General features: G+C 31.2%; 2 protein-coding genes across 7 annotated transcripts; one reads left to right on the top strand and one right to left on the bottom strand.

The window, feature by feature from the left end:
* Positions 1 to 2,450: 2,450 nt before the first annotated feature.
* Positions 2,451 to 7,845, bottom strand: Wdr37 (WD repeat domain 37). The gene is made up of 9 exons (XM_085189280.1): positions 7,443 to 7,845; positions 7,247 to 7,360; positions 6,969 to 7,160; positions 5,608 to 5,780; positions 5,160 to 5,388; positions 4,063 to 4,201; positions 3,604 to 3,673; positions 3,120 to 3,296; positions 2,451 to 2,688 (listed from the first exon to the last, which is right to left on the bottom strand). Exons 1-9 carry the CDS (start codon positions 7,618 to 7,620, stop codon positions 2,563 to 2,565), a joined length of 1,398 nt encoding a protein of 465 aa, XP_085045406.1. The 5' UTR covers positions 7,621 to 7,845; the 3' UTR covers positions 2,451 to 2,562.
* Positions 7,846 to 8,541: 696 nt separating this feature from the next.
* On the top strand, positions 8,542 to 17,367 carry Ada2b (Transcriptional adapter 2B). 6 transcript variants are annotated; one of them, XM_085189287.1, is made up of 10 exons: positions 8,542 to 8,735; positions 8,825 to 8,884; positions 8,966 to 9,107; positions 9,227 to 9,444; positions 9,795 to 9,867; positions 10,401 to 10,554; positions 10,886 to 11,087; positions 12,840 to 12,913; positions 13,383 to 13,521; positions 13,995 to 17,367. In XM_085189287.1, exons 1-10 carry the CDS (start codon positions 8,625 to 8,627, stop codon positions 14,127 to 14,129), a joined length of 1,308 nt encoding a protein of 435 aa, XP_085045413.1. In that variant the 5' UTR covers positions 8,542 to 8,624; the 3' UTR covers positions 14,130 to 17,367. The 6 variants fall into 6 exon arrangements, with proteins under 6 accessions (XP_085045413.1, XP_085045412.1, XP_085045411.1 ...); XM_085189286.1 differs by having other exon boundaries at positions 10,886 to 11,093; XM_085189285.1 differs by having other exon boundaries at positions 10,886 to 11,108.

Genomic DNA, 17,367 nt, shown 5'->3' with positions numbered 1-17,367 from the left:
TCAGAGCGAGACAAATTTTTTTTTTTCGAGTGGGAGTCGAATCTCAATAGTCAATAGTCGAGTTTAAGGTCAAACGCTGAAACAACAGCGCCTCATGATAACGAAATTATAATTATTTGATAATTCTACACAAAGACAGTTAAAAAATTAATTCTTTTAATAATTTATTATAGCTTATAGTAGATTTAGAACCTTGATTGAAATAATTTGAAGTATAATTAATATAAAAATTATAAAATATTTGCATTCTCATGTTTAAAAAAAAAAGTTGCTATTAAATTATGCCAATTTTTGAAGTAAATGTAAGAGCGTATTAATTTTGTAAGCTGTTACATTGTATAAACATAATTGAGACACTCCCTTATTTACTTTTAGCTTGTATACCCATCCCCATATAATTACAATAACGATATAAATAAAACATATCTTATTCATAAATAAACTATTAAAAGACAATAATATTTCTAATTTCATAACAATAGTAATTGTGCGAATTATCATAACTCCATTTTAAAATATAATTTAAGCGTTAATTTTGTGTACAATTAAATATAAATTTTAAAAATACAATTAATTTCTTTTACTGAATATAACTTTCTAGAATTTTCTAGAAATATTATTGATAAATTTAGAATATACATACAATACAACATGGGATCATAAATTTTATAATATTAAGAACAATAATGTACAAGTTACATTTATTTTTCGTTATGAAACTGAATTAATATTACTTTTACATTAATTTTTATAATTTTTACATTATTTGTGAAACTTCTGTACAAAATGTATATGCCATAGTAAACATATCTTAACAAAATAAAAAGTACTTGAGGGATGTTTGCAAATAGGCAAGTAATCATTTAGTTACCAAGTAAGATGTTAATAATAAATTGGGTATTTCCTACTATTGTTAGGTGCTTCTATTCTGATTTCTATAAACTATAAAGATTTTTTTTAATTTTATGTTTTATTTTATTTATTAACTAATATGCACTACTGTATACAATATTATAACGACTCTACATAATAAATAATTAGATAAAAAGACATTTGATACTTTGAAACAGACATCTACATTAACAATTTGTAATTTCATTGTAAAAATATTTAATGTTGATATTCAAAAATATATCCTATTTTCTTTGGATCTTTTTGTAATTTACTTTATTATTTGATCGATGTATAAACGTCGATAAGAGAAGTGGAATATCGATAAGATTTTAAGTTGAGTGGTTTCAAGTCATTGCCCGCACATCACTATTAAGGTGCAAAGATATACTCGTACTGTATAGCTATAGAAACCATGCTATAGTTTTCTACTTTGTTTTATAAGCCATTGTTTTGTCCAAATATGTAAAGAACTCCTAGTTTTTATTCTATACAATACTGTTCTTATAGTAATGTATAATAAAATGTATAATCACATATGATATGTGATAGCCGAGAAACTGTTGTTAAACAATTTTTATATGTACCGCTTCCTGTAATCATGTATTACTTATTTATAATTAAATTCTTTGATCTTTTATATTTTTTATTTATTAAGATTTTTAATTAGCAGAGTAGGCAGAGAGAATCTAGTGTTAAGACACTCCGTCCACTTTTTGTCCAATTTTCGAGACATTTCATTTTGCTGTTGAGTGAGCATTCCTTTAATGAGAATCGAACACAATAACAGCCGTCACCGTACGTCTTCCTAACAAATATGTACAGTTGATGTACAGTTATTTTTTATAATTATTTGTCTTAGACCTATTAAAGAAATATTAACATAAACTATTTATAACAATTTCATATATTATAAGATCATATTTTAATACTTCATATTTAATAATTTAGAATAAACAGTTAATATTAAAATGTCGACCATTTTAGGGATGATAAAACATTTTGTTTCTATTTTTCTTATCTATTGAATTTATTTTATTTAAATAATCCTTTTTCAAATGAATATAAGGATTAATTAAAACTATTAAAATAAGTTCATAATTGTCGCATTGTGTATGATATTTTGGTATTCTCATTAAATCAAATTATGTTATCAGTTTTACAATCCAATATACTTTGAGCATGGCAATATTATACAATTAAATATATTAAATAAAATAACATATATTATTTTTATATAAACGATATAAACTATAAAAATTTAGTGACAAGTGTCTACGTATTATAACTAATTCATGTTTTCAGTTAAAGTTTAAACTTAATATAACCACATCTTATACGACCACGTTTAGGGTGAATTCGCACTATAGTGCCGGTCACGGTTCGATCTCAGTTCGATCTTAATCTGTTAAAATATTTTTATATGACAAATATTCGTACCACTGAACGATAATATGAATGAAAATTCCCGAAGTCCGAAATCGGACTATAATATAGATTTAGTGCGTTCGTCGAATCTCTGTAATTTGTTTTTTCGATTTCCTTTGGTATTTAAATGTGAATATGGACTTTTTTTGAAACTATGATATTACACTACATAAATAAAAAAGATATACATAATATAAATAAAATAGTATAATACAAGAAGTAATGCTAAAATACTTGTTATTTTTAATTGTCCTTTGAAGGTTGTATGGACCATCCAAGAATGCGGCGGTCGAAGCCACAACTGAAGAAGTTTATATTAGACGAAATGTCTTCAGCCCACGCCACTGATGTCACCATGCGACGGTGACCCTAAAAAAAATGTGAAAAATAAATATTAAAATACATACATCTATTGAAATTAGTTTAAAGTTAATTAGAAAATTAATAAGATTAATTAATTTATAAATTCTAACTTTGTGTCTCGGGGTCAGTGGAATGTTGTCAGAACACGGCGACATAGCCTGGCCTGGATTTTGAATTTAGGTTGCCCGAAATCCGTATGGAGAATAATAATTTTACCAATAGATTAATATTTTTTTAAGGGCCAAATTTGAAATATGCTTATGAATGATACATCAGAATAACACATAGGCTACAATTTAAATTTAAAAATGTACAATTTGGCTATTATAACAAGTTTAAGTAGACAAAGTCGTGATGGAGTCGCCAGTGAAAGAAAAAAAGTGAATGCATGACCCAATGAACAACTAACTGATTGAATGATAGAACGAAGGTGTCACCTGTCTGCTGGAGCGCGGCAGGCGCGCCAGGCGCTGGCCCTGCAGGTCGAAGAGGCGCACCTGGCGGTTGTCGTGCGGGATAGCGATGAGGCCGCCGCCGCTGACACCCACGCGGTTCACGGAGGAGTCCGAACGGATGGTGGCCAGTGCTGAGCGCATGTTGCGCACGTCCCACACCTGGATTATTGTTCAACAACTGTTATATTGCTGAAGTTTCTTCTACGTTGCAGTGATATAGCTTGTGACTGTAAATGCGTCGGTTGTGGGTAGTTTTCCCACTAAGGGGAATGAATTATTTTAGTTTGCGCGCTCAAAAGCGCGGCGTGCAAGCATTTTCTCGTAAAAGTAGGCGGTACATGAGAAACGGAATGTCTTAAGTTAATGTTAAGCGTTAATGTAGGAGGGTCCCCTCTTCCTACCATGCAATCTAAATGTGAGGATAAAATTTAATTTAAAAAATAGGAATAATAAAATATATACTAACCTTAACAGAACGATCATCGGAGCCAGACACTACTTTATCTTCACGTGTAAATACTGCAGAAGTGACACTCCTAAAGTTATTTAAAATATTTTAATCAAGTTTTTGTTATTACACCGCACATACCCTATACCATATAATAACTTCTCGAAATTAGAGAAGCCGGACAGTATGCTAGATATTTTTACAGCTTCACGCTGTATTCCGCACACAGCAGGGTAGGCAGAGGAAACCTAGTGTTAACCAGTTTCCCACTTTCTGCCGGATTCCGGAGGCATTGCTTGTTAAGTGGCAGAACTCAACACCACGTTTTGCCTCGACACCAGAGCGAAGAAATGGAAACATAAACGTATTTTCATGCTATTTTTAAATTTAAATTTCTTGTGATTTTTTAAATTTACAAAAAATGTTTATTCATCTCAGCATAATTTTTCCACCAATACTACATACAATGATACTCACTCAGTATGTCCTTGGAAAACAGAAACCGAGTGTATTGGCTCACGGAAGTCCCACAGACGGAAAGTGGTGTCACGTGACGCTGTCACCACCAGCCGCGAGTTGTGGTGCGCAGACGCATGCGTTAACTCGTGGTCGTGACCTGATTGTGGAACAGTTACTAGTTAATAAATTGATACACATATGGTATTCAAAATATATTACAGACGAAAACATATAATTTGAAACCCATATACATTATAACAGATTTGCCTCGTTACCAGAGCGACAGAGGAAATAAAAATGTTAAATATTTAATTAATTGCCTGGAGTGGGAACCGAACCCCATAAGCACGCATGTGCCCCTGCGTCAGGGCTAGCCTCAATAAATGTTAAAAAACAGCTTTATCAAAATAAAACGCAAGTAAGGGAGATTGTATGGAAATTAATTTCCTATCAAGGCTACATTATAAACATTCAAACAGCCTTTAAAAAAATATAGCATATGACAGGAAATTGAATAATATAGGAAATTATTTAAAATATTAACGGGTAAAAACATGTTGTATAATATTTAATTCAAGGTCAGTGATATTTCAAGATCACATTGAGAATAACAACCTTGAAACAGGTTTTTTTATTTCCGAGATAATGTCATTACAAACTTTAAAAAACGTTAAAATAACAAATTTAGTTATTAAAAATTTTGCCAAGAAATAGATACATTCATTTTTTATTTAATTTAAACTAATTACTTAATAATAATTAAATTGGACTGAAGTTGAAAAGATTTTGATAGGACACAATGATTTTAGAACCAATTTACTTAGGTAAATAAGTTTACCAAGTAAATTAAAATAACTGAAAAAATCAGCTTCACTCTATATCCCGCACACAGCAGGGTAGGCAGAGGGAACATCCGTCGAATTTAACCATTTTCCGTCGAATTTTTCGTGGCATTGAGTGTTGAGTGGCGGAACTTAACGCCGGGTTTTTGCAAGGAGAAAAAGGATGTATATTCTTGTTTACATTTGGGATCATTCATCCTCTTTGAACAAACTATTCTTCAACTCTCATAGAAAGGTTCAATAATCAATAAAAATAAATATACACAATCTTACCTGTCAAAATCTGTAAACAGTCCCCTGTCTCCACGTCATACAAATTAGCAGTCCTGTCCCAGGATGCAGTTATTACATGGTCGCCCCCAGTGAGCCAGTCCGCCGCTACGACTACACCACAATGTCCTGTTAATTCTGTTAACGGGGTCCGGAGCACCTCGGGCCTGTCACCATCACCGAGGCTCTCTTCACCACCACCTTCGAGTTCCTCTTCCGAAGATTGGCCCCGCTGTCGCAAAGATTATATAAATATTCATGTAATATATAGTCCAAATATCTGTAATTTTATCAGGTTTTAATTTTAAAAAATTACTAAAAGCGAACAGTTTCAAAATTTACAAATGATTTATATAGACTACCAAGTTGTCATAAGTTATTATTAAATTTTTCATCCATATTATAGTGCTTGGGGGACAGCATAAAGCAAAAAAATAAATGTTTTATTTACAGGTAAATCCCAATTAACAGCAGCTTGCCAGACATGTGCAGTGGTATCACCACTGCTTGTAAGTGCTATGTCTCTGGAAGGATGAAACCGAATGGAGTTAACCGAGCCAGAGTGTCCAGTGTACTGTAACAAACACTTTGCCCATTCTACACTCCATACACAGGCTGTGTGATCTGAAATAGTAATATTTTGTATTTAAAGAGTATCTATACTAATATTTAAGGTTGAAGAGTTTGTTTTGTTCAATGTATTAATCTCAGGAACTACGACTACTAATATAGTATAGTTATTGAACAAAACTAAAGGCAATATTACAATAGGTAATTTGTTTCAATGTAACCTATTGTACCCATGGTCACAGATATCTATGGAAAATTGTATGTGTGAAGAGAAAAAATAATATATATTTTATTTTCCAAAGTGTAGAATAAGAAAAAAATATTCTACAAGTTAATTGTTAAAAATAATTTATAAGTACTTCCAAGCAATTATATTTGGGTAGCGGAAATTTGTTAAAATCTCCCTACAGAGATAGATTCTAAGAACTTAACAAGATAATAACAAGAGTTTTTGATGAAAATATATGACTTGGGCGGCTATGAAAAAATGAGGATTCACATCAGTTACTTCTAAATTTTTGTTAAAACTACTATTGACATCTATTAATTTACCACTATAGATATAATGTAATATTTTCCTTCTCTGGCAAGATAATGTGAACTCCAACACTTAAATTGCTGTTTAAGTCAGTGTTTAAGTATTTTATGTGTTGGGATGAGACCAGAGAAAAGAGTATATAATCACCAGGTTTTCTCAGCCTGCATAAAAGTATAAAGCAGATTTCCTTTTACAAAAACAAAAGAGCTTCATTAAAAAAAACACAATTTTCTATTCAAATCAAAATAAAAACCAAATAGCTTTGTCTCAGTTGTAACAATGAAATTGATTTAATCACTGTTCACACATAAATAAAGATTAACCTAGTGACCTAATTGCTCACTTACAACTTGATATAAACTACATCTATTTTGAAGTCTTGTCAGGGAAATTATTGATTTAACAATGATATTTGGTAAATATATTAAAAACATTCAATTCTAAATATATACTTTTTCAAAACTAATATTTTGTTACAATTCTAGTTTTCATTTGCTTCATGCTTTTTGCTTCTTGCATATAGCATGGGAGGCAGAGGGATCCTAGTGTGACGTTCCTTTCATTATATACAACAACTACAATAAACATCAAAATATTTATTCAACATGTAATGAATAGTAATAAAATAGAGCAAAACATGGAGCACAGAGTCTGTTTGCCTGTCTGGTTACGTTAAGCTAAAGAAAAATAAAACTAATCATTACCTGCTGAAGCAGTACCAATTAAGGCCTGCCCTGGTCTTGCAGTGGAAACATCCCATATGCCATCTTTATGTCCTGTAAATTCTTTTACAAGTTGGCAGTTGTATGTTGGAGCCTTAAAACTAGATACTATTTTGCTGGTCTGGACCTTCAACTTATGACTTGTTTTAACTTTTTGTGAGTTGCTTTGAGTTACTGTTGAAATTAAGGTCATTAATTAATAGGGAATAGCTTGAATGGAATCTTATAAGATTTAATATTTTAAAAATAAATATACTTACATTTAACTTTTGAATTCTTCCCAGTTTCAAATTCTATATAGTCTACATTTTGTCTTTCTCCTCCATAGCTTTCCCTTTCTAATTTTTCACTAAGAATATCAATTTTTTCTTGTACTGTAAAATAATTAATCCTACATGTTTGTTTTTATATCTTAAAATAATTACTTTAACAAAAAAAACAATTATTTTTACTTACAGTTCAGATTTTCTGTGTACAAAAGGTCAAATTCTTTTTCTATTTGCGAAAATAGTTCATGTAGCCTAGATCTAAAAACAGGTGGAATGGATGTTTCTGAATCTTCCATTTTAAGATAGTTAGGTAGCCCATCAGAACCTTCAGTAAGCGCTTGAAGTCTTCTTTTACTAGATTTCATGATCACAAGCAGATATTACTGCTTAAGACAGGAAGATTTCGAACGACCAACTATCACATTATATAGCACACTTACACAATACACGGTCACAAGCTTATTTAATAATAAATGTAATATTTATAATGATTTAATGTTATTGTGAATTAAAATAAGTGAAACGTTACTGACTTTAAAAACGTATAAATCATTCATCTGTATCTACACCACGAAAAGTTGCAACAAAAATATTGGTATTTAACCAATTGACATTTGACAATTGACATTCGATTTGACATACATAGATGCTCTGAAAACTCATAAGCAATAATAAAATTGAATCATACAAGCCAAAACTACCCTCCTATGGTACTAAGAAATAAATATCAATACATAATAATGGCTATGTAATTTACTTTTATACTTATTTTATTATAGTAAATAAAAAAAATATCTTAACTGAAATACGAATAAAGTGCTGTTAAATAAAAAATACATATTAAAATAAATTTAAAAAAGTTTGATGTGCATATCTTGTTTTATACATATCCAGTGTCACGAAATAGGCAGACCGAACCAAATATACTTCTGTTTTCTATTCAGAGATATTGCAAATTAAGATGTGAAATTTTGGATTAACAATATACACTGATAATATAGTTAATCGTGAAGGGGTAAAGACAAAATTCTACTGAGATACTATTGAGTAATGTATTGAGTTTTAGTTTTAACAAAAGTTAAATGAAATATTTCAATTTAGTTGTCATAATATTAGTACAATTTTATGTTAGGGGCAAAATTAATAATAAAAATTAATATTATAGATTTACAATTTAAATTTTAAGAGCTTTTACATTCTGAAAAAAAAAATCATTAAAACATAATATATGCTCGCGTTTATTGTACTATTTTTTTTATCTGTATTCTACACTATGGATTATGTCTATGATAAAATATGGCCACTGTGTAGTTAAAGCAAAACTGCCAAATTTGCCAACGCACGATCGTTGTGTAGTTTAGTTATTATAATGTCGTTTTCAGATTTGTACGCTAAATATAATTGTACATATTGCCAGGAGGAAATCAATGGCGTTCGTGTAAGATGCTCAGAATGTAAAGACTTTGATATTTGTTTGCAGGTATAGACGCATCATTGACACTATGTTTATAGTTTTGGCGCAAATTTCAAATTATGTGCGTATTTGTAACTTCATATAATTTTTTTCAGTGTTTTTCTCTTGGTGCTGAAATTGGATCTCATAAGAATGATCATTCCTATCAATTTATGGTAAACCTATTTTTGATTTAGTTTGTGATATATATTATTCAGGTAAAGATAATAGTTATTCTAAGATTTATGTACTTTAAGGACTCTGGTGCGTTTGGAATATTTATAAGTCGAGCAAGTTGGTCTGCTAATGAAGAAGTCAGATTATTAGATGCTATAGAACAATTTGGTTTTGGCAATTGGGAAGATATTGCTAAACATATAGAAACTAGAACCCCTGAAGGTAAATAAACTATTTTATTCTACTTCAATTTGTAAAATTAGTCGGTTTTGTTGTTACCTCTTAATTTCAATATATGCATATTTATTTATATGAAAATTATGTGATTTCAATTTATGCAGAGGCAAAAGACGAATACATAACAAGGTATCTAGAAGGTAGTATAGGAAGGGCAACATGGGGCAATGTAGAAAGTACCAGTCGTCCTTCGTTACATTGTGCAGATAAAGATGAAGGGCCCCTTAGTCCAAGTGCAGTGTCCCGTTTACCCCCCTTAGCTATTAGTTCCGATGAAGCTTCTCAACTTGGTTATATGTCTAACAGGGATGATTTTGAAAGGGTAAGCATTATGACATTAATATATTTATAGATGGACACTGTCACCTACATATAGCATATCCCACTGTCACTCACATATAGCATGTCCTAGTGTTAAAACTCCATTCTCAATGTCCATACTGTTCTTGATACCTTTATTTAGAATTCAATGCCATACTTTGCTTACCAGATCAAAGAGTAAGAATTGAAGCTATTAATGTCACTGTGACCACTGTGACAGTATAAATAACATTGATATATCAATCTAGTTAATTGATTCTCCAAATAAAATTAAGAAAATTTTGATTAAAAAATAAAAATTATAAAATTGTATACAATTTAATACCTAAATAATATTTTGTTTTGTCAAAGGAACATGACCATGAAGCTGAACAATTAATATCCACATTGTCACTCAATCCTGAAGATGATGAGTTAGATGTTGGTAAGTGAAATTGCTATATCATTTAAGAATCAGCTTGGCACTATCCTGCATATACAAGATAGGTAAGAGAGAACTTAGTGTTAAGATACTCCGTTTCCCACTTTCTGCCGAATTTTTTGAGGCTTTACGTGTTGAAACTAACAAATAAACAAAATAAAATTTTTAATAAATAATTTCATTTCCCCGAGTGGAGATCGGGGCCACAACAGTTGCGTTACTGTATCACCCTTGTGCCTTTGCACTACAACAACCTCAATTATATTATTTATATTAATGAATACTTAAATTTAAATTTATTACTTGTTAATTTAAAAAAATGTGTTTTTATAACTTTTAGAGTTATTCTCATTTGTCTGCTCCCATAAGACGAAATATATGTGTTGAGTTCTATAATTTTCTTCATAATGCTTGTATTTGGAACAGACTGGAGAATGAAGTGTCATGACACGAGGTTCTCTGCCTACCCTGTGGTGGGTGAGGCTAAACAAACAATAAAAAAAATACTTAATAGTAATAAAAAATGTATTTTGCAGCCTTAAAGCTCTCTCAAGTAGACATTTACACAAGGAGACTCCGTGAGAGAACAAGGAGGAAACGTCTAGTTCGTGATTATCAATTAGTGTCAGTGTTTTTCAATAACCAGAGAAATAAACAAAAGACATTAGGAAAACTCGCCAAAGAAAAGAAGTAAGTACAGTACTGTTTTTTACCTTTATAAATAATATAGTGGAGATTTGTATTATAAGGATTCACTATTATCTATCAATATAAACTGATTGCTGTCTAGCAGTCTGGAAGATAAATGAGAAAATCCATTACTGGGAAAATCTATTACATTGATAATTCTCACTCAGGTAACTTGCAATTTTCACACAATTCATGCAATGCCTCCTCCTTATTTGGGGGAAAGATCTATCTTATTAGGTTCTCAGATTCTCTCTGCATACCTCGCTATGTACAGCATATAGTGTGAACTTAAAAAAAACATTAACAATGACTATCATCTTCTAAATCCCAGAGAGTTCACCGACCGCCTCCGCTGGACGGCGCAGTTCTACGGGTGCACGGAGGCGGCGGCGGTGGGCGCGGGGCTGTGGCGCGAGCGCGAGCTGCGCGTGCGCCTCGCGGAGCTGCACCGCTACCGGCTGGCGGGCGTCGCTCGCCTCGAGGAGTGCGCCCACTACGACCAGCACGCGGCGCTTCGGAGACCGCACTACGACGTGAGCGTGAGGCGCGCCCTGGTACACGCTTGTGCTATGCTTTCTTGTCATGTTTTGACAGTTACTGTTTTTTTTATCTGTGGTTCTCGATTCTTACGGGTATCTTTTCGATTTTGAAATTTAATAGGCAGGTTGATCTTTTAGTGAACGTATATTACGTCGTCGAGTCGTGATCGCCTTAAAATTGGAATTGTTAATATTTTTTTTAAAAAGTAAAAGTAAGATCCTGAAATCAAGTCTTGCTTAATGGTTACGAACCTACAGATAACTTCAGGACGGTGCAAGATACGCAGTTAGATTAATTCAGTTATTTTTTTATACTACTATACATGTAGTTCTCTGATTACAATATTAGTATAAAAGTAGTCTCTTACCTAGAAAAGGTTGAAAGCCAAGGGTGTTCAAGTACATTATTTCACAAAAAGTATCATAAAATATTACGACGCGTTTTAAGGGCGGGAACAACGCGTTCCATATAATTTTTAAAAATTTTTACAATCCAAATACTAATGGTGGCAAAGTGGCAGTGGTTTTTTTTTTTAAACATTTGACTGTATCGTACGTATTTTTTCTATTAGTACAAAATGGACAGCATTATAACATAACTGTTAATTTTAACTTTGTAGAAATTGTAATTTGGGGTACTCATTATATTTAGGAAGGGGAAAAAGATACAAAAAGATGTGTACAAGTTTAGGTGAGGGTAGTAAGCGTCAAAGGCCTTTAAAAATTACGTTATGTAATACTCAAACGATTCCTTAAATTCTAAATGTTATTAAATAATTTTGCGTATACGTTATTAGTAGAAAATAAAAATATGTACTATCTGATTTTGAGAATTGGGAATAAAACTGTTTAACATGTTCACACTTTTGAATAGTATTGCATACTACAACATACATTTCATTTACATATTCATTATATATTTCTATGTTTACATCATGTAATTATGTTTTCTTTTTTTATATGTTTGTATGTGTTCGTTATTTATTATTTAATTTTGTGACCATTACACTTTGGTGCATGGTTCATGGTTCATTTGAGTTCGTTCATTTGCTTACGCTTTCGCGATGTTTGAAGGATTTTAAGTAATAATCTACCTAAATATTTTGTAATATGGAGTTTTATACTGTAGTTCATTGGTTTTGCATGAACGTGTTGAAACATATTAGTAGAAGCATGTGACGGTATAAGGAATAGATTATAAACTATATTATATGACAAAAGTAACTGTCCACATTTCATTTAGAGAGAGTTGTCGATACTTGTATGTTTCATAATTTAACGAAATCGGTATCGACTATAGTATGAAAATGATTGAATGAATGCATAACTTAATTGGTCTCTTGATAAACACAATTGTAAAATTTGGATACAATGTATTCAAATGGTTTGATTTTGTATAGCGTTGAAAATTACTTTTACCCTATCGATAGTTGTGTTTCCAGTAATTTAACTTAAGACCATAATATTATTTAATTAATTGTAGCATGATTGATTTATTATTTAAATTTCCTTGTTCGTAACAAAACAGTGTATTTAGGCGGAAAGTCGGAAACGGAGTGTCTACTCTCCACTCTATTCTACTCTGAGCACTAGGTTCCTTCTGCATACCTTGGTATATGCGGGATACAATGGAAATTTAAAAAAACGTAATTTAATTGGTCTCAATAGTCAACAATAAATATGTATATATATTTAGTATGTTATCGTGTTGTTGGTTTGATCTCGTATAACGATTGTATTCGCCAGGGCAGCAGTGGGTGCCTGGACACTCACCAGACAAAAGAGTCAACGCCGACCAACACGCAGCAGCTAAGAAAAAGGTATTTTTTCTAAAAAGCAGGGTACAGTCTCGTTTGCCAGGTCGTCAATTAATTACAGTAAAATTTCATTTAATTGGCACTATTAAAGATTAGGCTGCTGCAAAGTTGCTATAGTATTAGAATATTCCGATGATTATAGTATAGTACGTATTTACGACGTTTGGATATATTTAAGTGTCAGATTGTTCTGCAAATGTTCTTTAGCATATACCACAATATTAATTCCTAGTATTGCTGGCATTAACTAATTAATAATATCGAAACAGGCAAATCAGATGTTTTTTGTATATGTAGTTATAAATAATAGGAATTGCCAGCTTCGATTCATAAAGGAAGTTAACTTGAGTAGTAGACTACTGTTCTTGAAAATTATGCATAATAATTGTTTTTTGGCTGAAAAGTGGCAGTTTTCACTGTCAATACTTTCCCTGGGGACCATCGATATTTATATATTGATATTTGTTAACAGAGACGGAGAAAGCGGCTCAAGTTCCACCAGCCCAAAGTGCACACGGGACGCAAGTACCGCATGTGGATGCTCCAGAAGCAGCTGCAGCAGCGCCGCATGCTTGACGCGCGCTCGCCTGCTGAACACTAACGAGATACAGGTACACTATACACTATACTACAGTACTCTGATACACTGCGCTATATACTGTCAAATCAAATTAGCTTCATGCTGTATCCCACACAAAGCAGGGTAGGCACAGGGGACCTAGTGTTAAGACACTCCGCTCTCCACTTTCCGCCGAATTTTGGAGGCATTGCGTGTTGAGTGAAGGAACTCGATGGCCTCGTTACCAGAGCGACCCGTTTACAATATTCCAATTGACAGTCGTTAAAATTATAATGAAATTACATACTTATAGTACGGTCGAAGTCGTGTCAACTATGAAATTACATTTTCTGAACCTTTGCGCATTGATTACTTGGGTTTTCTTCCCAAGTATATATGATTAAAAGTAAGAAAAATTCAGTTCAAAATAAAATCAAATCTGCACAACTGTAACTGACTTCAGGGTGTCGGTGTCGGTGTCGGTTTCGGGGTGTCAATGTATAATAATAATTTCTCATTCCACAGCTATGCAACGCACTAAACCTACCACCCACCCAGTACGTGACGATGAAGGGCATCCTGCTCCGTCGTCCCGCTGAAGGCGACCTCGACCTGACCATCCGCCACTACCTGCAGTCTGCTGGATGGATACGCAACTAGATAGTACGCTTGTTTAGTTGTAACTCATGGTTAAATTTGCGAGCTTTGTGAATCAGTGATTAGTGTTCAATGTAGATGTAGAAAACACTGGAACTAGCAGGGCTGGCAGAGGCTAGTGTTAAGACACTACTTTTCCGTTAAGACACTTCTGTTCCCCGCTTTCATCTAAATTCTGGCATTACGTGTTGAGTGGCGGAACTCAACGCCGCTTTTGTCCGTCAATCCCATTTTCGTAAAGTTTTTGTTTGTTGTGTGAATTGCCACAAGGACTGGAAACTATTATTGTAAAATTCTTTACAATATCTCGGCTATATAGCTGACGTCTTTATAAATTTATTAAAATAAATATTCATATCAATGATTGTGGGCTTGTAGATGCTAAATACATAAAGTTCTACAAACTCAATACGCCTTTCGTTGACAAGAAGTTTAGTTTTGAAACAATTATCGATAAAAAATGTATTGATGTTTAATAAAATTCATTAAGAGCTCAAATTAACTATAACAGACCATATTTTTATATCATAAGCAATTTTTTTTCCCTATACATTGTAAAAAAACGTAAAAAAGTGAAATTAATATAATATTAATAAATAATAAGCTTACGATTGTAGATAATTTAAATGAGCTTACTAATTAATACTATATATTACAAAATTTAATAAATTTAGGAAATATGAAAGTATAGTTTCAGTAAAATAGTTATTAATAGTGAAATAATTAAATTAAATAAATTTTACATAGATAATTTTCATCTGAGAAATAAACTAACCTAATTCAAAATCTTTAGTAAAATCAGAATTGTGCAAGAAATTTTGAGTTGGGTTAAGTTGGGTTTCTTTTAAATAATTACTTATACTATATTAAGGTATTTCCCATCTCACCTCACGTACAAATAATAATTAAGCTTCATGTTAGTTTTGACTATAGTCTACATCGAAAGGAAAAAAATACATAAAAATATTTATCATACCTGGTGTTACAACTAAAATCACGATTAAAATAGAATGTAGTGTTTAATTTTATAATTAAAACAAAATAAAAATAAATTCATCTTAAATTAAAAAAAGTATTATGCACATAAAAAATAATTTTATTTTTATTTTCATATTAACGATATAATTAAATTTGAGTCTATATAAAGACTTCTAAAAAAATATTTAAAATAGTTTTTTTGGTACTATGTAGTATAGTGGACTGTGCTAGACTTACTTGGGTAAAGGCGGACAGTCACAAATAATTTTTTTAAATACTTGTGTTTAAATTGTCTATTTTAGCTAATTCAGCTTAATGTATGATAATGTATAATGATTATATTATAATTTATTAAGGTTAAAATTGCATGAAAAACCTCGTGCCAGAGGTTGTATAGCCTGCTCTTATAGAGTAATGTATATGTTGTAAATAAATTTATAAGTGTCTAATACTTATTTTTTAAAATTAATTCTTGTTAGTGGTAAATATATGAACATATAAGAAAGAGTAAAAATATTACATCAATTATGTTTAAGTATTTTTTTGTGTATATGCTACACAATACTTTAGTTCAACATTACAGCATTGATTGTTATATTTTTTTTAGATCAATTTCGGTAATATTTTACTATGAAATGTATATAAAGCGAGTGGTTGGAAAAAAGACCATAAAATATTGTAATAATTTATCAATTTATTTGTATTCAAAATTAATAAAATTAAATAATTTAATCAAAAGTTAAAATTTAATTAAACTAATTTAAAAAAAAAGCCTTGAATTAGTTCAAGTATTGTGTACGGGAAGGTAAGAAGTGTAAGTGGAAAACGCTCGAGTAAGGAATAAGAAGGGGTTTTGAAAAAAATAATCCCTAAAAAAATAAACCCTAACGGGTTACGTTATATTATTTTTTTATAACTTGTTTTAGCTTTACGGGGAATCCCTCTTATTTCAAGGGCAGCACTAATTGAATGTATGTGAGCTTATTTTCGGTGTTTACAGGAGCCCGACAGTGAAAATGAGCCTTAAATGTGTGATTTTTTTAAATTTACTTTAAGGGGGATCCCCTTTAGTAACCTATGCTTGGGTCGCAAGACCCAGGCACTACTTTGACCTCCTTAGGGAGCCTCCTCCTTTTACCTTCTTCCTCCTTGCAATCGTTTTGGTACTGTATTTTTTAAAATTAGTAATAATAATCGAAACCGGCGTGTTGTAATACTTGAATGAAATCGTCTCGGACATATTATTGTTGATTTAATTTTTCACATCAATTTAATTTGAGAGGAACAACTCAATATTTTTTTTTTCTTGTATCATTAAAAAATTAAATGAAATTAAAAAAAATAATCATTATCTTTGTATCACTATTTTATTTTTTTTATCGTTCTTAGCAAATTTATAAACCTAAGAAGTTTCACTATGAAGGCAATAGTTTTTTTTATTTTGGTTTAAGGATGAAAAGGATGGTACAATTTCAAGCATGAATGCGTTATTTGATCTCTTTTATATAATAGACATATTTTCTTTGCATTTTAAATGGTTATTTATTTATAGGATAGTGTCGATTGATTTTTTTTTATTCTTAATAAAGCATGCACCTTAAAAATCCTAAACGATACATCCTAAAGGGATCTCTGATGTTCAATATCGCAAAAAAATATTGCTTAATATTTAATTTACGTTTTATTCTTATATATTTTTTTTATAATCAGAGTTCTTCCTTAGGCTGTATTTTGTAAGATCTTGGTTATTATTTACTTTTAACCGTTGTTTGTATACGATATGTATAATAATTAATAAGTTGGCACGTGAAATAATAAAAAGAAAAACACTGATAAAGATGTGACTTTAAATAATTGCAATTACAAGTTAGAGTATTTGTAAATATTTTTTTAGTTCTAACTAAATTGATAAATATGATTTTTTAAAGATAAAACTTGCTTCACTTTTTTACAGCCACACGCTGTATATCACACACAGCAAGTGCAAGTGGGCAGCGGGAACCTAGTGTTAAGACACTACATTCCCCATTTTCCGCCGAATTAATTCAGCACTTGTGTGGAAAACTCTGGGTTCTTTTTATTATTAATCGTTTAAGTTGATTTTAAATTGTGTAAAATATGATTTAATATCAATACCATCATTGCATTATATACAAGACGTAGACATAAAGTACAACTGTTATGAATATTATCATATAAATATGTAGCTACGCCTTAAATAAGAAATAAATGATTTCGAGGGAATAAAATTTCAAATAAACTA

The sequence above is a fragment of the Heliconius melpomene genome, chromosome 8 (assembly GCF_056956725.1).
Source record: "Heliconius melpomene rosina isolate 202511_hmr_F chromosome 8, ASM5695672v1, whole genome shotgun sequence".
Classification (NCBI taxonomy): Eukaryota; Metazoa; Arthropoda; class Insecta; order Lepidoptera; family Nymphalidae; genus Heliconius; species Heliconius melpomene.
This window is presented reverse-complemented; position numbering and strand designations above follow the sequence as displayed.